At 42.0% G+C, this 25,881-nt stretch overlaps 2 protein-coding genes across 7 annotated transcripts; one reads left to right on the top strand and one right to left on the bottom strand.

The window, feature by feature from the left end:
• Positions 1-329: 329 nt before the first annotated feature.
• Positions 330-5,055, top strand: cct7 (chaperonin containing TCP1, subunit 7 (eta)). The gene is made up of 12 exons (XM_020610120.1): positions 330-429; positions 1,386-1,469; positions 1,555-1,624; positions 1,711-1,817; positions 1,934-2,112; positions 2,244-2,415; positions 2,571-2,735; positions 2,846-3,034; positions 3,386-3,483; positions 3,579-3,711; positions 3,934-4,140; positions 4,240-5,055. The coding sequence occupies exons 1-12, from the start codon at positions 424-426 to the stop codon at positions 4,462-4,464; spliced, it is 1,635 nt and encodes a 544-aa protein (XP_020465776.1). The 5' UTR covers positions 330-423; the 3' UTR covers positions 4,465-5,055.
• Positions 4,594-25,879, bottom strand: hspa12b (heat shock protein 12B). Of its 6 annotated transcripts, XM_020610115.1 has the most exons (17): positions 22,272-22,635; positions 21,948-22,036; positions 21,730-21,855; positions 19,397-19,495; positions 17,076-17,139; positions 16,481-16,563; positions 15,730-15,854; positions 15,453-15,639; positions 15,072-15,176; positions 14,656-14,772; positions 12,541-12,718; positions 9,286-9,372; positions 8,023-8,127; positions 7,685-7,943; positions 7,472-7,575; positions 7,080-7,270; positions 4,594-7,006 (listed from the first exon to the last, which is right to left on the bottom strand). In XM_020610115.1, exons 5-17 carry the CDS (start codon positions 17,119-17,121, stop codon positions 6,533-6,535), a joined length of 2,061 nt encoding a protein of 686 aa, XP_020465771.1. In that variant the 5' UTR covers positions 17,122-17,139; positions 19,397-19,495; positions 21,730-21,855; positions 21,948-22,036; positions 22,272-22,635; the 3' UTR covers positions 4,594-6,532. The 6 variants fall into 6 exon arrangements, with proteins under 6 accessions (XP_020465771.1, XP_020465770.1, XP_020465768.1 ...); XM_020610114.1 differs by lacking the exon at positions 22,272-22,635 and having other exon boundaries at positions 21,948-22,143; XM_020610112.1 differs by lacking the exons at positions 21,730-21,855; positions 21,948-22,036; positions 22,272-22,635 and adding an exon at positions 25,805-25,879.
• Positions 25,880-25,881: the final 2 nt, after the last annotated feature.

Below are 25,881 nucleotides of genomic sequence, written 5' to 3'. Positions count from 1 at the left end.
AGCTTTAGGGGTTTAAAAAGATTTCCATATTAACCTGCACACACACTAGGCAGTTTATGGTGTCACAAAACACTTAAGATACTAAAAATAATCCAGTAAAATTCCAAATGCAATAAAATTACTTTTAAAATGTTTTGATGGCAGTAAGAGTCAAAAGCTGAAGGAAAGATGTTAATATTTATTACAATTTATCTTCTTAACTTAAGATAAAGACAAACACGTGAACAAGAGGGTTGGTAATGTGACTGTAATTTTGAAAGCAGTAAGTTTATGTTTAAATCTAGAAAATTTGTGACAAAGCCAGTGCTAATAGTTGATAAAAATCTTGCAGCAGGTGCTTGAACATACCCTCAACAGCTATGACTTTCGAAATGCATTGTGGGACAGGGTGCCGATAGAAAGCTTCTCGAAGGAACTGCAAAGATGATGGTAAGTACGCTAATGTTCATGCTTACAATCTACATCCATCCTTCATTTTGTCAGCAAGCATTTGCATCTAAACTACCCTCAGTTTAGCGGACTGTCCGCTGGAAGTCTTGGGAAGCAAATATTTTGTGAAAATGATTTGTTAAATGGTTTTAATGTTAGCATTGTAGGATGACCCGGCATCAATGGGCGTATATGGTGCTAACGGTGATGCTAGCTAACAAGTTAGCAATTACAGTGTAACATTGTAACAGACAAAGTGCTTTCAGGTGGTTGAACCGTTATTTTAGAGGGTCATTTTAGTATATATTAATGTTATAAGCCTGTAAAGCGTCTGTTATTGTTGTGAGGTAGCTGTAGTGTGGTTGAACTCTGCGTGAATAGAATAACATTAACTGAACTGGCAACATTTATTTTGCACTGTAAACGACCTGAATAGCCATTTAACCTTATTGTATTGCTGAGGTTGTTGATCACACGTTTGTCTCCAGACTGAGCACCTATGGCTAAACCTGGTATGATGCAGAGGTACAAACAAAGACCCTGACAATACAACATTGAATAAACTGGGAGGTCCGTGTTATTTGAGGGTGTGAGAAGGTGTTTGACATGCTGATTGATAAACTGGTCACTACTGTTCGTATTTTGACAGTGTCATGCAGGTGCATGTCTGATGGGTAAATAAACCATCACAGCTACAGTACCAGCCCCACAGTCTGTGCGTTTTCCCCTTTGGGTTAACGTTACAGCTTTAAAACTGTATCTCTAACTGAAGCTAAATGATGAGGTTGGAAACACATGTGCATAAGCAGTATTCAGACTTTATCATGACCAGGACATAGTACTTGATTACACCCGACTTATTGTTAACACATTGGTTTGGCTTCATCTTACTTAATTTTTTCACTTTGTACATTTTTCTCTTCCTTTTCTGTCAAACCCTCCTTCCTCCCCTCCAGCCCGCATCGGTAATTCTGCTGAAGGAGGGGACAGATACATCTCAGGGCATTCCCCAGCTCATCAGTAACATCAATGCCTGTCAGGTCAGAAAACTAGCCCTTCTCTCTCTGGTTGTTTTTTTATATTTATTTTGTGTTTGTGGCATGTTTTTAACTCTGTTTTTTCCAGGTAATATCTGAGGCTGTCAGAACCACCCTGGGGCCTAGAGGGATGGACAAACTGATGGTGGACAGCAGAGGTGAGGAGACTGGGTTGAACGAGGACAAGATTCACAGGTCTGCAACTCCTTTATCAAAAATGTGTGAATGGTTTTCTGTTTTCCAGGTAAGGCCACAATCTCCAATGATGGAGCCACCATCCTGAAACTTCTGGATGTGGTTCACCCTGCAGCCAAAACCCTGGTGGACATTGCTAACTCCCAGGATGCAGAGGTGTGTTTAAGTTTTATGGCAAATTTCATTTTATTCGAAGGAGTGGACATCACAGACTACAACATTTCAGAATGAAATTTTAAGCAGACGCCATCCTTCCCTTCTACCATCCTCAGGTTGGGGACGGCACCACCTCTGTCACCCTCCTGGCTGCTGAGTTCTTGAAGCAGCTGAAGCCATATGTGGAGGAGGGTCTCCACCCTCAGACCATCATCAGAGCATTTCGCATTGCCACCAACCTCGCTGTCAACAAGATCAGGGAGATTGCTGTCTCTGTGAAGAAAGACGACAAGCAGTGAGTTCTCACTGTCACCGTTAATTTGTGTGGCTCAGTATGTCTGAGCATTATACTAATATTGTATGCTTAGGTAGTAGTTAAATAGTTGTATGTTTTTCAATGTGCTGCTCCCCTCTCAATCCTGTCAGAGAGCAGAGGCAGCTGTTGGAGAAGTGTGCGGCCACAGCCCTGAACTCCAAGCTAATTGCTGGTCAGAAGGAGTTCTTCTCCAAAATGGTGGTGGATGCTGTGGCGTCTCTGGACGAACTGCTGTCCCTGAAGATGATCGGTATCAAGAAGGTCCACGGAGGAGCTCTTGAGGTCAGTGTCTTGAGTTCTGCCGTTGAAAATATGATTCTTGATGAGAAAATTTAAATACCATGTTAAACTAGTGAACAGAAATTGTAGACAGTCTTCTCTTCATTTTGTTTCTCCAAATTCGTTCTTTTCAAATTTCCTGTACTTAACTTTTACAGGATTCCCATTTGATCTCTGGGGTCGCATTCAAGAAGACCTTCTCCTACGCTGGGTTTGAGATGCAGCCTAAATGCTATGAGAATCCGAAGATTGCTTTGCTCAACGTGGAGCTGGAGCTAAAGGCTGAAAAAGATAATGCTGAAGTCCGCGTGAAATCTGTGGAGGTATGGAGAAAACATAACACAGGACCAGGGCACACAAGTCTCTTTCCTTATTCCATGTTAATTGTGTTTTTTTTTGTTTTGTTATTGTTTTCCTGTCCATTTTTCTACAGGAATACCAGGCCATCGTGGACGCTGAGTGGAACATCCTGTATGACAAACTGGAGAAGATCTATCAGTCAGGAGCTAAGGTGGTGTTGTCCAAGTTGCCCATCGGTGATGTTGCCACCCAGTATTTCGCCGACAGAGACCTGTTCTGTGCTGGCAGGGTGCAGGAGGAGGACCTGAAGAGGACTATGATGGTAGGAGAAGTGCACAAACAGGCACTGTGTCACACAGTTCTGACATCCAGATGTTCATGTGTTAAGACCAGAATAAGTCAAATAGCCAGGGCTGTGAGTGGCCAGCAAACAGGAAAGCCAGCTGCTGTGCCTTTTAATTTTAGCTCATTGTTTTTAGTTCATTTTTTGTTTTGAAGAGGCAACTTTTACTGAATGACAGTTATGTCCTAAATGATAAAGCATTACATCAGATTGTGCACTTGAATACAGGTTTCAGCTGTAAGTGTCCTGGAGAAAGTTATAGATTAGCACAGTTTGTGTGTTATAAACTCAGCCAGGCCTGGCGTGAACTGTGTGTAATGTGACCTGCAGGCCTGCGGAGGCTCCATCCAGACCTCAGTAGGAGCGCTGACAGACGATGTCCTGGGACAGTGTGAAGTCTTTGAGGAGATCCAGGTCGGAGGAGAAAGGTAACAAGGACAGTTTGTTTTGTTTTTTCCCACCCTACCCTCTTCCCTGGAAAAGCCTGCCTTCTGATTCCTGCTTTTTATGTCTGTGCCTGCAGGTATAACTTCTTTAAGGGCTGTCCCAAGGCAAAGACCTGCACCATCATCCTGAGGGGCGGAGCAGAACAGTTCACAGAGGAGACAGAGCGATCGCTGCATGATGCCATCATGATTGTGCGCAGAGCCATTAAGGTCAGTTGACGTGCTATGAATGTACCAAGCTATGTGCTGTTGTAGTACCACTTTTTTTTTAAGCACTTTTTTTTAAAAAACATTTGCAGTTTTGGATCAATGTAGCTGTATCTCCTGACTCTTATGTAGCTATTGAAATCTTTACATCCACAGTAACTTAATTTGTCGGCCCATCTGTGCACCTTGACAGCAAACAGCTGACTGTAATGAAACCATTTTCAGAATGACTCCATTGTGGCTGGTGGAGGAGCCATAGAGATGGAGCTGTCGAAGTACTTAAGGGATTATTCCAGGACCATCCCTGGAAAACAGCAGCTGTTGATTGGCGCGTACGCCAAGGCTCTGGAGATCATCCCTAGACAGCTGTGTGACAACGCCGGTTTTGATGCCACAAACATCCTGAACAAACTGCGTGCCAAACATGCACAGGTAGGACATGAAACTCCTTAATCCTCAACAGCACACGTAGCATAAAAGGGCTTTTATAAGTGTCTTGAGCTCTTGCTCATCTCTCCTGTCCCGCTGCAGGGTGGTATGTGGTACGGTGTGGACATCAACAATGAGGACATCGCAGACAACTTCGCTGCCTGTGTCTGGGAGCCATCTATTGTGCGGATCAATGCTCTGACAGCAGCGTCAGAGGCAGCCTGCCTCATCCTGTCAGTCGACGAGACGATCAAGAACCCCCGCAGTTCAGTGGATGGACCGCCAGGTGGCAGGGGCAGAGGCCGTGGGAGACCACACGCACACTAAGAGGAAGCAGGAACAAACCCTCATTTTAAACTGGCATTAAAATCCAAATGCAGATAGAAGATGGTGTCAGGTTACAATTGTAGATCGTGTTGAATGTAACTTGGGATGTTTGACTGCATTTAGATTTGATTTCTACATAAAATGAGGTGTAGTCAGTCATGCACACATTGCAAAAGACAGGTGTAGTAAAACAAAAGGGGGACAGCAGGCGTTGGTCTCGCAGTTTCAAGACAGATTCTTTGTACTTTGTAAAAATGGCTCTTTTTTTTCCACCTGTAGCTTTTTCTTCCCAAAAGCTTGACGGTTATGTTTGTAACATTTCAAGTACTGCATCTTTCCACCTGTAGCCATTTTAACAACAAATGATATTGAAATACAAGCAGAATGAGGTTAGTCCTTCTGTCCAGCTCCTCCTCTCTGACCTGAAGTTGCTGCCTGATTCTGTCTAACCTGTGTTTACTGGCACAATGTGTAAGATGGAAAGTCAAGCACTGGTGGGATGTTGAGCAGTTCTGAACCGTTCATTGGTTACACTGTGTGAATCTATTTATTGGCCCATTCTTATCAATAAATTCACAGTTGAAATCATCAGACTGTTGGCTCTTATTTGTGTGTGGACAAAACAGACACAGTTTTAAGTTTCCTGATGGTGTGTCAATACTGTGATAGGACTGTAAATGCATAAAGTGATGTATCATTGTTAAAATAGAAGTGTTAAAAATGGTCCAGGTAGTGTATTTATTATTGGTATGTATTCAAAAATAAGGCTGAGAATGAGGCTTTGTTTTATGTTTTTACAATCTGCACAGTTTTAAAGACAGATTAGATGAGATCCAAACAGGTTTAAGGCAGCATGTCAGACATGAAACAGTGGCTCATTATGCTTCTTGTTATTTATAGATAAATATAGCTACAGGCTATTACAGCATACACAAAAAAGACCTCACAGGGTTAGGTGTGACAAGGTGGAAAACAAAACTCTCATTGTTTTGAAAGATGTTTGTGTTGCTTAGTGCCAACACCACGCACCCACCAGCTTTTCTTTCTGCAGGAACTCACTTTAAATTTGCACTAACTCATAATTATCAAATTGTTATGTGGAAGGTGTCGCTCTTTATGATGAACCTACACAGAATTATCACCAACCATGTGTAAATATGTTATAATGGGTCTTGTGTTTACAGCTGTTGCCTCTGAATGGTCAAAAAATTTAAATTAATACAGCTTTAATGTTTTTAACCAATAAAAACATTTTAAAAAAAGCTTGTTAAGTTTAGCTTCTCGTGGTAAGAAGTGCTGAGACACATATTAGACACGGATGTGGATAAAATGACTTAAGTCTTTAAGAGTCATTGAAATCATGTAATAATGTCACAGTCCTTCTTCCTATTATAAGGCGTTTTGATGCACCTAGAGTGTAAATGCTTTTCAGCATGTAGTTCAGTCTTTTGCCACTGGGTGTTGCAAAATTCTAATCACATTACAGAAACAAAGCTGCAGTACAGGTAGTAACATCATTATCTCATATGGATGGTGAAACGAGGTACCACTATTATTTGAGGGAAAACTGGTTATTAAGCACTGAACATGAGTGAGTCACACTCTAGGTAGTATGCTGCATTAGGTCTCTCCAGGTAACTTCTAAGAGTCTACTGATGCTGAAGTAGTCCTCAGAAGTATTCAGCCTCCAGCCTGCCTTTGGGTTTACACAAATGTTCCTCACAACTATTTCTGGGCAGAAAATACCTGGGACAGGAATATACGGTGTGAAATGACAAACTTCACTGAAGCCAGAAGCAGACAAATGTTTCTTCTTTTCCGTCCAGTGGCCACCTTCTCTTCAGTGAAATCCTTTAAAATGATGGGGATGATCTTGATCTTCTTCTGCTCTGATGAGTAAATGTAATGTCTAATTATGAGACATGAGTTTCTTCTTAGAATGCAAAGTTCCTGTCCTTCCCAAAAATTTGGGGCCCACTCCCAAAGTACCGCTTTTGTTAAAATTACCATCACTGGGATCAGATATTTTTTTATTTCTGTTTTCAAATCCTCCACTTCCCGCTCCTCCTCAGTTAGACAGGAAGTCTATGGAAGCACGGACAGAGCGGTTGGACATGATGTCAACAGCTGTGACTTTGATCTCTGTGTCTCCAAACTGCATGGCCGCCCTGATCTCCCTTCTTTCTGGGACTCCTCCTCCTGCTCCTCCCACCGCTCCCGGTATTGGCAAAGGTTCAGGTAAATCTAAAGTTATTGTCCCGCACTTCCTGACACCGGGGTCATCAATGTATGTGACGTCGTCTGTAGTGCTGCAGTAGATGTTGATGATGATTTTCCGTTGACCCAGACGAGCAGGTGTGTAGCTCCGCCTCACAACCTCGCCCAGTGCCACCGACTGGTCGACAGAGACGAAGCGGTCGAGGATGTCGGTGCACCACTCGCGGCCATCCTTGATGAGGAGTTTGTCACGTGGGTGGCGTCCTTCAATGAACCGGTTCAAGACGCCAACTCCATAGGTCAGGGGACATCGACGCACTCGGACCTGTGGGAGAGAGGTTGTTAGGTTGTGGGGTAAAGAGCTTCTCCCACACTGACTTGTGTCCCTGAGCCCTCACCACAGTGGGATCCAGCCCAAAGAGCACAGCGCCCTTCAATATGGTCAGACCAACGTCATGGGGGATGATGATGCGACACACCCGCCCCAGTGCCTTCTGTACTGCCTTCTGCAGCATGGAAGACTCTGCAAAACCTCCAACCAGGAAGAGGAAACGCACACCCCGCACCTCTGGCTTCGCCATCAGATCCTCTGTCAGGGAAGGGAAAGAAGCAAGATCTTTAAAAGCAGTTTACTTTGGACTGGATAGAGTTTTTCTGTTCATGTGGAACGTGCTGGAAGAGAAACACATGTATTTTAACATTTAAAACAAAGCCCTTTCTTTGCTTCTCCAGCTTTGTCCTGTTTTCCACTGAATGTCAGCAAAACTAAATGCTAGAAAACATTTCTCACCAATGTGTTTGACAATATTGGTGATGGTGGGTTGGAAGAGCTCGTTCATAGCTTCCTGTGTCAGCCGCAGCATCCCCTGGGACGACCACTTCACTATATTCACACTGACACACACATACACAGAAGAGAGAGAGTGCTGTTACACATAATCACTCTATCCATGACACTGCTCACACACTCATGCACTGTTACGCCCCTCACACACACACTCACTTGCTCCTCCTCAGGGCAGCTTCCACACTCTGCCCTCTGTGCGTCTTGTAGAAGTCGATGAATGAGAAGGGCAGAGAGATGTTGAGGGCATTAGCCCTGCCTGGCGCCGCCGTCCTTTTCCTTGCCTCAAAGGCAATAGTTAGGTCCACCCAGGCTGCTGGACGCTTGGCTTTGAAGCTCTGGATGAAGTCCTCACCAAAGATCTGGCACAGCATGGCTTCGAAGGCCAGGTCTACCCCGACAGCGCCGTATGGACCACCTGGGACAGAAACAACAGCTTTGGAGACTATTGCAAACTGGCTGTGTTTGGTGTATTTGCACGTTGTGAAACACTCTACCGGAAGCCTTGTAGAGCTCTTTAAGTGTTCCCTGTGGCTGTTCGATCTGATGGACTGTCAGGTCAACTGTTCCTCCTCCACAGTCTGCAACAATATACCTGTCACCTGCGAACCCAGTACTTCTCCTACATTTAGTGGAAGAAGCAGAGGATGATCATTTGTCTTCATTTTTGTGGAATGTCTAAATGTCATGTTTCCAGTGTGTGAGTGTTCCCCCTGAAACTCTTTAACCAGAGGGCTCTCAAACATAAACCACCTCTGGGCATTTGTGATTGCTCTGTGGTTCACTTTGAGTGTGTGTTTGTGCCTGTGATATAATCAGCAATAAGCTGACCACGCCCTAGATACGAGAGTGAAAATACCACATTAGAATGAGAAAAGAAAATGCAGGTAAAAGATAAAACAGGGTGTCTTCTTCTTCTTGGGTTTATTTACAGTGGAGGGGCAGTGAGTCCCATGGGCTGGGTCCTTCCTGTATATGTGTGTGTGTGTATGTATAGGAAAAGGTGCAGGAAGAGTTAGCAGGGGCGTATGGCCCCACAGATTTTTGTAATAGTTCTACAGAAAGAAAAAGCTTAAAGCAGATGGGTTTGGTCATCACAAGTTAGGATTTCATCATTTCTTAGCAAAATCTGTGGCTGTGAACAACATGTGTATGTTTGGTAGTATAAAACTGGCTTTTGGAAATATTATGACAATATTCTGATCATCATTTCTTCCTAAACAATATGAATTTATTATCAAAATCACACTTTTTTTTGCCCCCAAAATACTGGCCCTAATACTGTAGATGGACATTCAAGTGTGCCACGGAGTAAGAGCACCAGAAATGCTTGGAAAAGCATCTTAACTCCAGGAAAACCTACTATCTTTGTTCAGAGCTTTCAACCAAATCTCACTGTCTTCAGTTTTCTCACTGGTCAAGGAGGATTAAAACTCTGGAAAAAGTTGGTTGGTGGCCCATGTAGTTGATTTGAATCCATTAAACTACTACCTACTTCTAATATCAAGAATGAACTTTCACACTCGACGGGATCCCTGTGGGGGAAATCGAGAAGGCACACAGGAAGGAAAAGTCATTGTAGTTTCATTAGAAATGTTAAAGTAGGTGTGCCCGTTCCTCACAGCCTGCTGGGGTTAAAAGGTCCAAATCATCAATACCTCAGACATGTGTAGTCTTTTCTTTCTCTCTCTCGGCCACACACACACACACACACACACACACACACACACACACACACACACACACACACACGGCCTTACCAGTCTGCAGCTCTGACCACAGCTCTCCAGTTCCACTCTCCACCAGGAAGGTCCTGCTGTGTCTGGATCGTCTCAGCTGCTCCCGCGCTGAAGCACACATGTGGACAGGTAAATACACACTGATACAGAACATAATGACTTTTTATACCGCTGATATTTGGATATGATCTCTGTTGCACATGCACTTGTATGAAACCATATGTCATTAAAGCTGTTCAAAAACTCTGTGAATTGCAGATAAGGTTTATTTAGTTTTTTTTTATTTCCATTTTTCATAGATTGCTTCAGGGGCATAGAGAGGATTTCAGGGCCTCAGGGGCACAAGCAGGGATTCCTAGCTCCCTGAAATACTGCTCTGGGCCCCCCTTTTCTAAAAAAAATTAATTCAGCAATGTTTTTTTTTTTTTAACTCTCTCCAGCTGTGGGCGCTTAGAGTCATCCCCACCTTTCACCACCTTGTGCTGCATTGGCTGCACTTCATTTTGTATAAACAAAGTCAGATACTTAAGCTGGTGTTTAAAACAAATCGTCTCAAACAAAGACAGAAACATCTTCAGTTTAAACCTAATGAAGATTAATGTTTTTAATTTGTACTCCATATAACGAGGTTTAAACAGGTTTTATAACCACATTTACCTAACCTACAACATCAAATCTTTCAGTCCAAGTACAACATGTAAAACAAAACGAGAGTCATAATGTTTTTGCATGACGGGGGAAATGTCTTGAAAATGTTATCACATTTCACCTTTCTCTTCCTTTTTAACAGGCACACTGCCTGAGTGGCAGGTTAACAATATGGACTGAGGCCAACGAAAACAGAGCACACTAAAACATACCTGACAGCCTGTTTGACAGAGTAGATACACTTATACGCCTCCACGCATGCAAGTGAACACATGAGACATATTGGCTTTATGAGGAGAAATAACTGTGGATCATACAAGTGACAGGAGGAAGTTGGAATACAAAACCTTTCTCTCTGTGTCTTTAGACGAGGCTCTGAGGGAAGCTGTGGTCCTATAATTTAGGTAAAAGTGTTTTTTATTTGGTTCCCCCATACCCTATGAGCCCCACACACCACAAAAATGAGAGGATAAGAACAGAAGAGGAGAGGAGGGGAGGAGTACACTGACTGTAAGGATATTACACAACAAAGAGCTACACCATCTTGAAAGCAAGCACACTAACAGTTGTGTTAAGACCCTGGATGATGCAGGACGTAATGTGCAGTATGTGCGTGTGTACATAGTGCATGAAGCTGAACAAAGAACACCACAATCATACAGGCCTTGATTTCATCCGTGTGTGTTTGCAAGAGGGTGATAAATGGAACGCGAGTCTGGAAACCATTTACATGAAACAGCAGAAAAGAAAATATGTGCGTGTGTTAATGGCTCCCCGTTGCTATCTTTGGAGATGAAATGATGCGGACGAAATGCTAAAGATAGCAAAAAACCATGACTGTGATGCCAAGTTTGTGTGAAGGCAAACATATCTGCATGTGTGTGCGGTTTGTGTTTGCAGGCTTGCTGCAAAGAGTACAACCTTACAAAAGAAAGTCTGAGAGAGTGAGAGCAAATGGTAAAAAAGATGGAGTGAAAAAAAGGAAAAATGAAAGTGAGTGGAGGAGAGGGAGAATGACAGGCCAGGAGGGGGTGAGATCATGGTCTCACTGCACCTTGGTCCAATTACAGTATCCTGTGTTTAGTGTGGGTTTTTGTGTGTGAACGTTCCTTGTGTAGGTCACTGAGTGCCTATATATGAGTGGGCCTGCACAGGGGATTTTGAACGGCATGTTTGCTTAATGAATTATGCATCAGTCTCCTTTTTCCCAACCTGAAAATGCTCTTTGTGCCATTGTAGCATTTTAATGGCATTTTCCTGGTGCTGAACTGTTTCATTTCTGTGCAGCTTTACTTTATATTTATGACAGTACATCTGAGGAACATGCTTTCCTTTCAGGCAATAGTGATAACTTCTTAGAAGTGCTCACTTTGACCCTTTAATTTTAAACTGTTATACACTTACTCTTGGTAGACAGACTTTTTGATTGATTGAACGAAAGGAGTTGCTGGTTCTGGAGGTATTTACTCTCAATAAATTCCTGTTTGAGGTTTTTCTTTTAAAGCTGGACTTCTCAAAATTTTTACATTAACAACAGATCCAATAACTGTGTAATGTGAAAGAATTCATTTGTAGTAACAGACCCACAAGGAATTGCTGCCCACAGATTCCCTCAGAGTTTTAAAGTCACAGTCCCCAACTTCACTGTTTTGATTCAATCTCGCTGCTCTCATCATTTTCACTTTGGTTTTGAGATTTAAAAAAAATCTCAGTTAAATCGACAGTACACTATACCTGTTCACCACAAAATGCAAGTATTATTATGTGTTTTCCCATCATTTTTGCATGTCAGTACGTACTATGCCATGAGTCTCTGTTGCTTTTGGTATAGAAAAGCAAGCGGTGGAAATCAGATGCATTCCCATACTGCCACAAAATACGTAGCACACAGAATTCTTTACAACATAAGTTTGCTTTAAATCATGCATTAAAGTAGCAATGAATTGTACTGGTACAAACATGAGTTCAATCATTTGCTAATATTTTAGATGTAACTTCTTAACTGCTATGAGGTGCTTGCGAAAATAACTGAACTCTATTGCAGCTTATTTTATGCTGATAATGACTTGAGTTGTGTTTGCATGGCTGAACCTCGTTTTGTGTGTTTGCAGGAGCGATACCTTCCCATCTCGCCTCTGAAGCCTACTGTAAATAAACAGTGAAGAGAGAGGCATTCCTTTACTACACAGCTGGACCCTCAATGCCTGGTTTAGCAGAATGTCTCCCTCTTAATGTGAATTCTGCGGTCTGTTTCAGCACAGCTCTCCTCCTCTTTCCCCTACTGTTCATGTTTCCCTCTCTCCTGTTTCCCTGTCTACTCTAAACAACACATATGTCCCATCCAACGTCATATGTGTCTGTGTACAACCACACGCACATACATGACTGCGAAGGCATCTGAAGCAAAACCATGAGCAGTATCTGAAGGCGGATCTTTACTCTCAGCGCTCTCCCTTTCCCTCTCTCAAACACACACATATTCGTCCTTGGCAAAAATCACAATCCCCAAGTGAAATCAAACAACAACATTTCCAGGAACACAGTGCGGTTTCATGCTCATGACAAAGTCTACAAGAAGGCGCGCACACACACACACACACACACACCCTCTCTCTCTCTCTTCAGTACCTTGTCTGAAGCTGGAGTCAAAGGGCTTGGACCCGTCTAGATCGAAGCCATTTGTGATAGGCTGCAAGCTCAGGTCCAGCACCTGGTGCAGGCGGAGCTTGCGGCAGTAGATGGATGCAGCTTCTGGTTCTAGAGCGATGAGGAGCTGCTCAGGACAGTCAGGAGAGACTAGACCAGCCTGGAAAGGCCAAGAGAGACACACACAGAAAGAATTTTGTTATCCTGTAATAATGCCAAGTGCTAAAGTAGTCAGCTGGACCTGCTTGAGTTTCTTTAAGACGTTTCACCTCTTGTCCATTTCAACTAATTCGTGGGGAATCCCAGGTATTTAACTTAACACCTGGTTTTACCTGGTGTTATGGTGTTAACAACTCCACAGAACTTAAATACCCAGGAAATGTCTTCAAGAAATTCAAGTAGTTTTAGCACTTGACCTTACCATAACCTCAGGTCATGGTTTATCCAGATCACTGACCTGGATGAATGAGAATCTCCACAGAATTTAATTTTATAAAGATAAAAAGAGATGCACTAATACTGAAATGACAATTCTCAAATGTCCTTTTTGCATTTTTGCTGTTTTTGTGTTACAGTTGTTTTTAAATCTTCTGGGGCAAGTATCAAGTCATTCAGAAAAGATTCTATTTAAGTCACAGGTTTTCAAAAGCAATCCGCAAAGTTTTTCGCATTCCTGTATGCAGACAGTGAAAACTGCTTTCAGGTCTCTGGTCAGATCAAGTTCTGACTTTACCAGGTCAAATGTTTTTGCCAAGTTCAAATCTGCAGGCAATCAAGACTCAGCGGTCAAATCCAAAGCAAGTCTGGGGTCTATTTTATGAGTTACATCTGACACAAGTCCAGATCTCAAGTACCAAGGCTAGAGATGTAATATGAAGACAAAAATCAAAGAAAGGATTCAAAATAAAGTTAAAAATAAAGAAAAAAGCACCACCTGCAAACACTCCAACTTCACAGAAACAGAAAAAGTAGAATAAAGGACAAAGTCAAAAAAGGAAATTAAAGGAGGAGTTAATTATTGAGCTCAAATGTTACAATTGTTTATTGTTTACAGCTTACAAAACAAACTGATATAACACTTAACTGATAAAATACCTTATGGTGAGAATGGAGAGCAGAACAAGTCATGGAGGAGGAGGAGGGAAAGAAAAGGGCAGAAGAGGATTCATGGAGTAAAACACACACACGCCCGGAAGACCAGCTGTGCAACATAAACATATGGAAGAGAATCAACACGATCACACACAAGTTAATGGATAAAAGGCAGATTTCAGAGATAGAGGAGGTATACAAGCGTTAGTCCTGATGTATGAGGAGTGATGTTGAGTGGCTGGAACGATGCGTGTGTGTATGCAGGGCGGGGGTCTGGACTTGGCTTCCTGTGTTTGTATGCCGGTCTCCCTCATTGTTCACTCCTGATGACATCATCAGCAGCAGGAAACACACACACCCTGATGGCTTCACGCCAGGGCCCAGTGCATGTCAGTGTGCATGTGAAAGTGTGCATACATTATACTATTCATGCAAAAAATAAGGAACATATGAGATTAAACCAAAAGGCTACGTACTGTATATGCACTGCACAGATGGACTCACAACCACATTGATGTGCACTGTGATAGGACCCCCTTCATTTCTCTCCGTGTACACACACTTCCTACAAGTTACATATACAGTACACAGAGGAGGGGGGGTGTGTGTTCATGGGAAGATATGCTAGGAGAAAAAGGGGCAAAAGTGCATTATAATTTTTGTGTGTGTGTGGTAAGTGATCTTCGACAGGAATATTAATTAGAGAGCCTTTGTCTCATGTTCCTCTCTGACACACACACACACAGATTTCGTTGCCTTGTACTTGTAGATGGGTAATGACAATAAAGTTGAATCTAAAAATTCACACACACAGTGAGACTACACTCATGCTCTGTGTGTATCTTGAAGACTGAGTCTAGGCCGCTGAACCAGTTACATCCACATAATTTAAACATGGTAAAGTTTTTAGAGATCAGGAAAACATTTGTAGCCTCTTTCATGCCAACTACATTTCTCTAAACCTGGAAGCAGGTAAACTGTATGTCAGTTTTCAGGTGTTCCTACCAGGTATGCGGCCTCTCTCATGAACTGTTTGGCCGGTTGTCTCCACACGGCAGGGACAGTGATCACCCATCTTATCTCCTCTCCCTCCAGCACTGAAGAGGACTGGTCCTTCACCTCCTAATACATGAAAATAATCCATGAAAGGCTGCTTTCAATGTAACACTGAAAACCAATAAGATACAGTTTTCCTAGCCTCAAATATAAAGTCGTAACCCCCCACAATAAACCACCCATCTTGTATTTCATAAATCTCTATATAAACGTAAATGCCAAATACTTCCTCAACCTGATGATACAATACATTCAAGCACTTTTAACGTCTTACAAAATATGTTTCAGGTGCATAAAAGCACTTTGAGTTACTACTAAAGTTTCAATGTGCACCCTGTAGGGTACAATACTGCAAGGGGCTGCACCTTTAGGGCATGTTCCCTGAAGAAGCGCAGGGCGTGGGCAAACACCTCGATGGCCCTGACCCTCCGACCGTTGACCGCCTCCAGCTCCGTCTCCATGGTCAGATCCTACAGCATAAACAGCCACAGCTGCAAGAAGTGCTTAAGGAGTAACCTGACAGGAGTTTAGTGCTGCTGTGCTTTTTTTAGCTACAGCGGTTTTACTTGTCACTTTGATGCAGTGATGCAGACATGTACTCTTGGGCACCCACTCTTTCACACAGAGAAGACAAGAAAAACCTCAGCCTGGTATTAATTTATTCTTTAAAGCTTTAATTCTACATGTATAGTGTAAATCTGTACCACCTTTTTAATATAATTTCCCCTTATCTCTCGCTCTCTTACACTTGTGCTGTGGATCTTCATTTTAAATTTATCAAAGTAGAGCCAGTGTCGGGCCTCCTCCGGGTCCAAGTCATGATAAAAATCCCGGGCTGCAAACCCAAAACTGTGGAACCGTAAATCAGGAGTTAGCAGCAGACATGTTGGGCTTTTCTGATTGGCCACTCCAGGGTCGCCGCCCTCCCAGCGCCTGCATGGGTTAAAGAAAGAAAACCTGTCAAGGACAAAAATGAATTTACAATAATGCAGCCAAAGAGAATACAAGAATACAGTCTCTTACTTCATCATGTGTATAGCCTCTGAGTCCTGTGTGAAGCTGAACGCGTAGCCGCTGGAGGTTGTCCCAAAGTCTATCGCCACAACGACTGAGAATGGACAGGCCATCCTGGGTCTGACCTCCACCCTCTGATAGGGAGTCAGAGAGAGGGAAATATAAGGGTGTAGCTGGTACTAACAGGAGCAGACCTCCTCCTCCTAATCTCTCCTGTGCTCATTTATCTCTTTCTCCTTCAAGTTTATATTATGTAAAACTGAGGAAAACACATTAAAACACAGATTTCCACCCGAGCTAATGTGGACTGTGGCTTCTGTCTGGACAGGAAGCATGGGTGGGATTTAAACCGTTGTCTAATGTAATTACCAAGTATTACAGCATTTTTACATTTCACAAATAACTAGTTTCTATGAGTAGAAACAGGAGGTTGTCTTGGAAATCAAAAGATGTTTTTCTCTTCATCTCTCCTCTCTTCTAACTTTCCTGATCCCTTTCCCTAACAGTGCCAGTATATGTATATATTTCTCTAGCACAGATTGTCTTTATTTACTTTATTTATTTATTTATGGGTGCTTGTTTCAACTGGATGCTTCATTTCAAACTGTGAGTGCAAGGGTCACTATAAACCACTAATAACACCGCAGAGTGCATGTGGGTTTACAGCGTGTGTTTAACAGCTTTATATAAAGCAAAATAAGCAGAAAGAGGAAGCGGGCGTGTGTGGGAGTGTCTGTGGTAAGTGTGTGTGCGTGGTTACCGGCGAGGGCGAGGGTGTAAGGGGTGTGATGCTGCAGTCATTTCTAGCTGTGGCAGGTGATGACGGGGCTGATGGACTGTCACCTAAAAATTAATTAGGTAGAAGGAGAGAAGGGAACTTAAAGTGCCACACAAGATGGAAGAGCAGCTATTAAAACTCTATTAAAATAATTAAAATCTCATTAAAAATGTGTTTCAGGGTTGGAAAAGGGCCACACGTACAGAGGAAAATGAACAGTACAGCCAAAAAAAACTATACAGCCATGGGAAAACTCTGTTATCACAAGGAAAGAGCCATTATTGGACTGTCATCGGATGCTGATACCAATATAAAGGTACACATGGAGGAAGTACTTTACAGTACATTTCAGCATAGAGATTAGTGAATTAAGGTGTAAAAACACTCGAATTGAGGTCTTCTGGATGTGAGATTGCATATCTGTAACCAAATGGAATGACTGGAATGTCACTGGAATCTGATGTTCATTCCCAAGTGGGAGAGGGACATGGAAAGGTCAGCTTCCTCACACTCCATAAAGATAAAGAAGTGAAGTCATTTTCACCAAGTTGCCATAGTAATTTAGTCTGTGCCTCACCCGGTATCTGCAGGCTGTTTGGATCTGGATCCACCATGTCAGCCATCTTTACAGGAGCCAGGGTCTGCAGAGAAACACACCATCACGATGCATAGAGGATCACTGAAGTAGAAAACATTATGGCTTATTCCTGACAATCAGTCGAATGGAGAGGAATAATCTGAGCTCACACTACAATACTTATTGATTTTAGAATTAAGCTGAGTTAACAATATTGAATTAATATCACCCTAGTTGTCTACGTTGCTCTGCGTAATTCAGGCAGGTGCCGGTTTCCACATCTAGTAGGTACAGAGCAATGTTAACAGTTATTTAGAACAGTATTTCTGGCCACCTGGAGAGCATAAGCCCAATCTTAACCCCGCTTTTTGCTCTGTTTTAGTGTCCATCAACCCCTGAAGGAACTATCTGGCTCTTTAGCTGATAACTGTTCCACTATGTTCACCAGTTAGTAGAAAATCCTGTCTGCATGCTGGGCAGGTAGTGCACAGTGGTTTCATTACAGCCATGTTGCCAAAATAGTTGTCGGCTGAGTGCGAGCCAGAACAATAAGGTTGCCAGCTATTAAACCAAAACAATGAGCTGAAAAACACCAAAATGCTCCATAGCGTTGAGTGGAGCTGCAGAGTCAAGTGAGAATGATCTGCAGCTTCATCATTATCAACACTCTCTTTCACATTACACATAATTAAGTGATACAATGATAAGATAAAAAAAAAACATTAAGTAGTGGGTCTTTAAGTAATTAATTTTAATGAGTGTCCAATGGTAAATGGATGCCAATAACAATCATCTTATATGGTACACAGAGAAGCACAATAACATGGAGACAATTATAGTTCAGTGGTTAGAGATCGTTTTAACCAGCGCTGCATCCAAAATCACTCCCTCATTCACTTGCTCCTATTCCCTACATAACACACACTCGGTACTTTACTCTATAGCGAGCAGTAAATTACAAAGAGCTTCAGCACCAACAGGGAGAAAGTCAAGAAGACACACCCCAGCCATCTTTCACAGCGGCACGAGTCTCCCAGCTACTGTAACTGGCAGTCCTGGGAAGCTCTCAGGTGTTAGGTTAGGAATCAGTGTCTGCCAAATACCAAAGAAATCCCATAACAAAAGAAAAAAAAACCCAAACAAAACACACACAACAGTGTACACGTGTTGCCACATAACACACAATTAGTTTAAAGACTATGTAAATACTGTGTGTGTATTTAATTTGCTCTTACATAACCTGCATCAGTCAGTTGTGTATTTCTCCTGAATGCACCTCCTTTGTGTCTGAGTGTGTGTTTATATGCATATGGTATACTGAGTGTGTGTGTGTTTGTCTGGATTGAATTGCAGCACTGGGAATCATAGGATCAGTCTTTGATTTGAGCCGTGAGCAAACTAAACAAAAGAGTGCAATCAAACAAAGATGTGTTTGTTTAAATCTCATTCTGGTGAGTGCCCCGTCTGTGTTGAGAGAGAGAGAGAGAGAGAGAAGGAGACCATAACTTAGTTTGACATCTTTTCTCTGTGCACATGCATTGCAACATCTGTGTGCATTTATTCATGCGTGTGCCTGTATATAACATGTGCTCGTGCGTGTGTGCACCCCTGGCTCTCCTCCCCAGACACTATCTTTGCTATTTGATGACAAATCCAGAAAGAAAATGAAACTCCACATCTCTCTTTCACAGACTGTGCTTTTTTTCTTTCCTTCTACTTTTTCTCTGTCATGCCCTCATCTCTTTAAGTTTAATGTGCAGTGGATGACTGCCACCCCTTTTTTTATGTTTTATCTGTAAGTACTTTATTTTTATTTTTCAAATGCACTTTATTTTTCTTTTCTTGTTCTTTTAGTCTTATCTTGTTTACTCATGCACACCAAGAGCCACGTACCAGAGTCAAACCAATACACCTGACCAATAAAGCTGATTCAGTTTCTGACATTTCATATTAGAGAAAGACTGTGCAACACACTCCGCTCTTAAGCATCAATAACAATAGAACTCTTGTCCTGTGACCACAGAGAACTTTTGTAAACATCACTGATAGATTTATGTGCAAGACGGACTTGACAAAGCTCATTATCATGCAACTTTGTCTCACACAGTTAAAAACTGAGCCACTGATGCCAAAATGTACAAACTTGCACATTTATAGTTTAGAAGATAAACGGAAACTCAAAAGACTGCAGAGAACACCAGTTTAACATTTTTATATTACATTTGACAGATGGTTTTGTCCTAAAAACTGTGCATTCAACCTCAAAGGGAACAAGAACTACAAATTATACATGTTTTTTTTTTCATATCATGTAAACTCACCTCTTTTTATGCTGTTTGTGTGTTTCTCCAAATGAATTCCCAAACTCTGGAATCCGTTAGTCCAATGTTTGTAATCCACCTCCAGTGAGGCGATGGAGACTAAAAGAAAGAGGAGGAAACTGTAACTGGAAACAAGAAGATGCTTTTTTAGAAATCCCTTGTTACAAATGTCCCAGCTGATATGCAGCCAGGTTTCCCAAAACCGAAGAGACGGAGGGACAGATGAGCTGCAGCTGCAAGGAAGAAGATTATTTTCACTTCTTCTCCGAAAATCCCAGTTTTTCCTAGTTCTGTGCTTCTGCAGCCGAGCTCACCATCTCTTCGCTCTGCACAGGAATGTCAGAGAAAAGCGGTGACACACATGCGCACACACGCACCAGTTGCAGGAGTGGGAGGGCTGTGATAACACACAGGGGAGCAGTGCTGGGGGGTTTACCTCGCCGGGAAATCACTGCGTGTATAGTGGGTGGAGTAATCTTGAGCAGGCGGTGTATCCCACTTAAGTCATCTTGCCCTCTCTTTCCCTCCTAGCTATCCTTCTTGTTTAATTAGCAGTTCCCATCTTCCTTGCTGCTTCTCTTTTAATCTCACATTCCCATTCCTGTTCACTCACCGATGCTTTGCTTTAGTTATTTTAATGCTTATTCCTCTCTTTGTCTCCTTCCACTTATTTGTTCGGATGGATGCCTCAACATATTTATAGCATTTATGTACAACTTTAACATTGCAGGCAAAAGTAGGAGGCTGCCAGGTGTTAGTCAGCTTAAATGACTAATAAAAGGTCTAGTAGTGAAACAAATTGACACCATAAGTTGCTCCTAACCACTTTTTGCCCTCCCATCACATCCTGTTTCCTTGCGAGAAATAAACTAAAGCTACCTGGTTGCGACAAACTCCACATAATGCAGCCTCCAGCTTGAAGCTAGCGCTATCTGACTAACAAGCACATCTGAAAATCAGTAGAACACTCTGGTTTAACAGTCAAATGACTCTTAAATTAAAATCATGCTAATTCAAAGGTAGTATCATGACCATGCCAGGTCGCTAATGTTAGTAAAACAAACTTGTTGGCTTAGATGCTAATATATCCAGAAGGAAGAGCGCCACATCTGAATCAAAGCTGAGAAGAACACAGCCTCTTTGGACTTTCCGCCAACAGTCCTCCATGACTGGCTGTTTCAAATGACTGCTAGAAACTCTAAAAAGACTTCTTATATATATAGGGTGGCAGGAGGGCCTAAGCTCCAGACTGGACTTTGACCGTTCAGTGTAGAGAAGCTGAAATAACAACAGTAGACACCAGACTGTCATGAAGGGGGACAGTATACCGGAGAGACATCACGTCCTGTCCCATTTTGATTTATTAGACAATGTGTTAAATCTTAAATAATGCATCTTTAAGCCAAGTAAACTGGCTGATGTCTGTAGATGGCTGCCTTATATTTATCCTGTAGACATGAGAGCGGTTAAAATCATCTCATCTAAATGTTAGCAAAAAAGTAAATAAGCATATTTCCCAAAATGTCAAACTATTCCCTTCTAGACAAACATTTTTGCTGCACTCTTGCCTGGTTTCTATAAGTGGTTTGGGTGTGTGGATTTTGGAATCCACATCAACGATGCAGGGATCTGATTTCTCCCCACTAAAGCTATGATTGAAAGCATACATTAACCCCCAGCACTTGCTAACACACACACACACACACACACACACAACATGAGACTAATCAGCCCCACTCCCAATGGGCAAAGGAAGTCGGACCTCTTGAGTACGTAAAATATATACACACATCCACATCCACTCAAGTCTCCTTGTCAGCTTTCCAATTGAATTAGATCTTGTCTGTGTGTAATTGTAAGGCTGTCTTTGTGGAGACCAGAATGTCCTCACAAAAATAGACGTATAAACGTGTGTCTGGAAGCCATTACCTGGCATGTCTCCCCTCGTTGCCCAAAAACCAAGAGGCCCCATATAGATCCTGCCGTCACCTCTCCATTTCTCCATTTTTCTCTGCTCTGTATTACCGTACCTCGGGTATTGTTCTTCTACATCTTGTACCTCTTTTAGAGGACATTCTTTTCTCTTTCATGTTCCTTTGTTTAATCTATTTTATTTGCTCCCTTGCCTACATTCATTTGCTAATGTAATTTTTTAATTACATTATCAGGCAGGTACCATCAAATCTAGGCAATTTTTCGGGCATCTCTCTATATAACCATCAGTTACAGTCTGCATCATTCCCGATTAAACCCCCCGAGGGGGCTGCAGTAAAGCTCAGAAAGACCAAATTATGAAAGAGATCCCATGAGTCACTGTCTAGGTGCAGCTTTACCCTTCTCCTTGGAGGGCCAGATGCAGGAAGCCCAACACAGGAAGTGATGGAGTCATGTGACAGGAAGAGACCTTTATGTAACATTCATCTCATGAATTCCAGACCATCTCTGGGAGCCTGGAAGTCCTGGAGCAATGGAAACACACCCATAACATACACATGCATTGTGCACACGCACGCACATACCCATAACATGCACATGCATTGTGCACACACACCCATGTTTTTCCTCCAGCTCCAAATAGTCCATCTCAACCACAGCCCGAATGAGAACCTGTTACTTCCCGTCCAGATATCAAACGCCACCCTGTTGATGCAAGTGACTTATTTATTTATTTATTATTTGTGTATTATTTTTTACTTATTTATTCATTTTTGCTAAAGCAATTTGACTGCCCATAACATAAATTTATGTAAATGCATGTCCAAAAAATGCAGTATACATTTTGGTAAATACTTTATTTGCTTTCATACTGAAAGATGACAAAATAGATACCCGTTATCCGCAATTAAAACAGCCTTAAAGCTATACAGTCACTTACTTTAAAGTGCTTGAGAGTTGTGTTCTTGGAAAGTATCTGTCTACTTGTGCAGCACCGCGGCTGTATTTTCCTATGAAGTACCTAGCTTGCGGCTAACACATGCTAACACTTCTGACAAGCAGCGACTCTGCCGATAACGCTGTTCTCACAGTCCGTAGTCACAATGAATTTCTTCCATTCGTCTATATTTAGCCCATTTCTACCCGTGCCCGTGAATTAGTAAAAGATTTCTTCTTTTCCTTTTCAAGCTAGCTGTTTCCCTAGTTTGTGCTAACCTAAGTTAACCATCTTCTGATGTAGCTTCAGATATGAAAGCAGAAAGTTAGATGAGAAGATTTCATGTGAGGTCCCAGAGCTGCTCAGGATAATGGAAAGTTTAAACAGCTACGATACCATAGAAATGAACAACCTCCTACCAAATAAGACTGTTTGATATGGTCAAAAGCTCCATAATAAGAAAGTACATGGGCCTTAAAAAAAGTTTTTGTCACCTGCTGTTTGTAAGGTCAAGAATAACATTTCAAGCTCAGTTTTCAAGGCCTTCCATACAACAGTGACAGATATTCTATACAATCACTTGCCATTTGGAAAAATATTATACTTCTTTGTCTAATCAATGGCCATGGCAATCCAGATCCACTTAAACTGCATTAATATTGTTTGCTTAAGTGATGAGAAGTATATAACTTCTACAATAAATCTCCTTGCACAAGTTTTGCATGACACATTAAAAGAGGTCCATGGTATTAAACTCAGTTGGGGAGACACATCTACTGCCTGGCCTCCTGTTTTCTTAAAGGTTTATTAAAACAAAAGTGTAGGGATATATTTCCATGTTCGCCGAGTCACATGTTGCTTATTGCAGGCTGAGTGTTAACAGCACCTCAGCGGTGTGTTAACAGGACGGACGACTGTCAGCTCTTGTGTGTGCAAAAAGAATGTGTTTATGCAGAAAATAATAAAGGCAGCATTGTACCTGAGTGGGTATGTGTGTGTTAACATGCCTGTTAACACGCCACTTCCTGTTCATGCGCATGTGAGGGCGTGTCAAGTGCATGAACATTTATATTAATGTGTGTGTGGTGTGAGTAGCATTATGGACAAACTCACTGGTGCAACCTGGAGTGGGGACCAAGGGCCACAGGAAAGGCTGGGTGAGAAGATACACACTCACACACGCACACATATGAAACATGAATGCCCTCTAACATAAGGTCGGGCTATTGTGTGATATAAAGAGAGGGGGAGCAAGACGACAGGAAGGGAATTTATGATTTATGACTCAAGAGCAAAGACGGAGGGTGAAATTTATAGCAAAGGGAGAAAGAGAAGCAGGAAGGGGATGTCGTGTAACAGCACTGGAGAGATGAAAAGAGTCAAACAGCTCCTTTTTCCTAAGTAGTGAGTGTCAGAATAGTTGTGTGCTTGCATATATGCCCATGATGATATCTGTGGGCGAGGGCATTGTTAGCTGTGGTCACAGCATGGTTTTAGATCTTTGCAAGAGAGGCATTTATTTTTTAACTGGTGATCATGCCTCTGTCACACATGAACCAAGGAGAAACTCCAGTTAAAGTCCCAGTTTTGTCTGCTGTTTGGATACAGTGTGTGTTTTCATGTCAGTCTTTCTATGTGCAGTCACAAGGAAACAAGCATCCCTGCAGCCCTTTATAAGTTTCCCAAAGAGAAGTATCATAGGTCAGTGTGGATAAATGAGCTGCATACACACACGCACATTTAAGTTGACACTCTCAAGGAACATCTGGTGTTTTTGAAAGCTGATTTAATGTCCCCATCTCCTTTGCAACACATATGCACATCCATGCATATTGCATCCAACTAGGACAATGCAGAAATATTATAGCGAGCTGTAAATCTTTAACAGTGGCGATTTATGGCAACGTGTAGCATCTCTGATTTCACTACACAACAGAACAAGCAACAGTATAATGCATAACAGACACAATAATATGCAGTATAGTCACATATTATCAGTGGCCTATATGAGTTTAGCGTTAAAACAGTCCCTGCACTACTCCATTATTGTACATTAATTATTAATTAGCTTGCACTAAGTGTTATGGGGGTGGGAGAGGGATCAAGGTCCAATATCTACAGACAAACTTGCAGCTACAACCCTTGGCTTCACACTTAACAATACAAGAGTGACGCCAGAGGACCCACTAAATTGCCCAACAACCACACAGTGTGTTACTGTCGCCCTCTACTGTAAGGTGAGGGTAATGCATCTTCTTTTTTTTTTTCTTTTTTTTTTGCTGAGAGTGAATGCATCTGTTCTCCTTTGCTCATTTTCACAAGTGCATGAGGACATATGAGGATGGCTGGGTTAATGCAGGTGAAAGCTGTAATTGTGTATGGTTCATGTCACGTCAGTCAAGATGATGAAGGTGCAGGTGCAGGAGAAAGAGGCCAAATGAGGATTTGGAAAATGAGGCATGGATTTTTAAAATTGGTTATGCAATTCAGTCATAGCTTCAAAGTGTAAAAGTGCAAAAAAGATAATGAGATATGGCTTTATATGCTGCCAAAAGCTAAATGGGCCTTTTCAGAAGCCATACCTGAGAATGGCTAAATGGAGAAAGGAAATTTAAATTTACTGTCACTAAACTGCTTTTTTCCAAGCAAGGTTGTAGAGTGACAGGATTCCACCAAGGTTATAGGAAATAGAGTCAGTTGGACCATTAAATCTCCTTCTATATAAACACATCACCATCATCATGTTCTTGAGGGAAACAATGTTTGTGCCCCAGATACACTGTCATTTCTAAAGCCATCCTCAGCTCTCCACCACTGCACTGTGAAAACAGATGAAGATGGACTTCTGGCTTTGACCAAAAATAGACAAAACAGTCACTGAGGCTGTAAAAAGCTTTGATGCAAATGATGTGTCTGCTTTGTATAAACAGAATAAATACAACATTCACCCTTTTTATAGGCTATGCCACAGTGGCACAGCTCACTTATCATTTTCTCTGCTTGGATAAATTACACTGTCAGTTCAAGTCTGTGGGACTGTGCAAACAGTTCAACAGCGGAGCATAAGCATTATCATGCTGTTGCTCTTCATCATTTGTGCTGACATCCTGATGGACAATAGTGTTTTCCTGAAAAGGACACAATGTTAGACACTCCTTGGCAATCAATCAAACTAACATTATGCTAAAATGATACATTTGTTTGCAATGTTGTGCATGAAAGATTGAAATTCACTTCCACTGCACAGGTAGTACAGCATCCTATAGAGTCAGCTGACTTCTTACACTGAGCTTATATAACCTTTGAAATTTCCCCACACCCCACATGTGCAGGGCACTACTCACAATCATACATTCAGTTCTTGCATTCACTTCTACTCTTCTCTGCTGTTTCTCATTCCAAAAAGCCTAAACAACCATATAACGGTTAAAGAAAAGGTCAGAGCTAATTAATATCACCACGCTTTCAAATATTAACTGGCCATAATAATTACAAAACTGGCGGCGAGAAAATTTGGTTACACTTTGTTTACTTACATGAATGAAACGATGGGCGGGGCTTGTGGTCATCTGGGCCAGTAGCATTGCTAGGATGCGTTGACTGACGTAAACTG

The sequence above is a fragment of the Monopterus albus genome, unplaced genomic scaffold (genome assembly GCF_001952655.1).
Source record: "Monopterus albus unplaced genomic scaffold, M_albus_1.0 scaffold104.1, whole genome shotgun sequence".
NCBI lineage: Eukaryota > Metazoa > Chordata > Actinopteri > Synbranchiformes > Synbranchidae > Monopterus > Monopterus albus.
The sequence above is the reverse complement of the archived record's forward strand: the minus strand, read 5'-3'. Positions and strand labels throughout refer to the sequence as shown.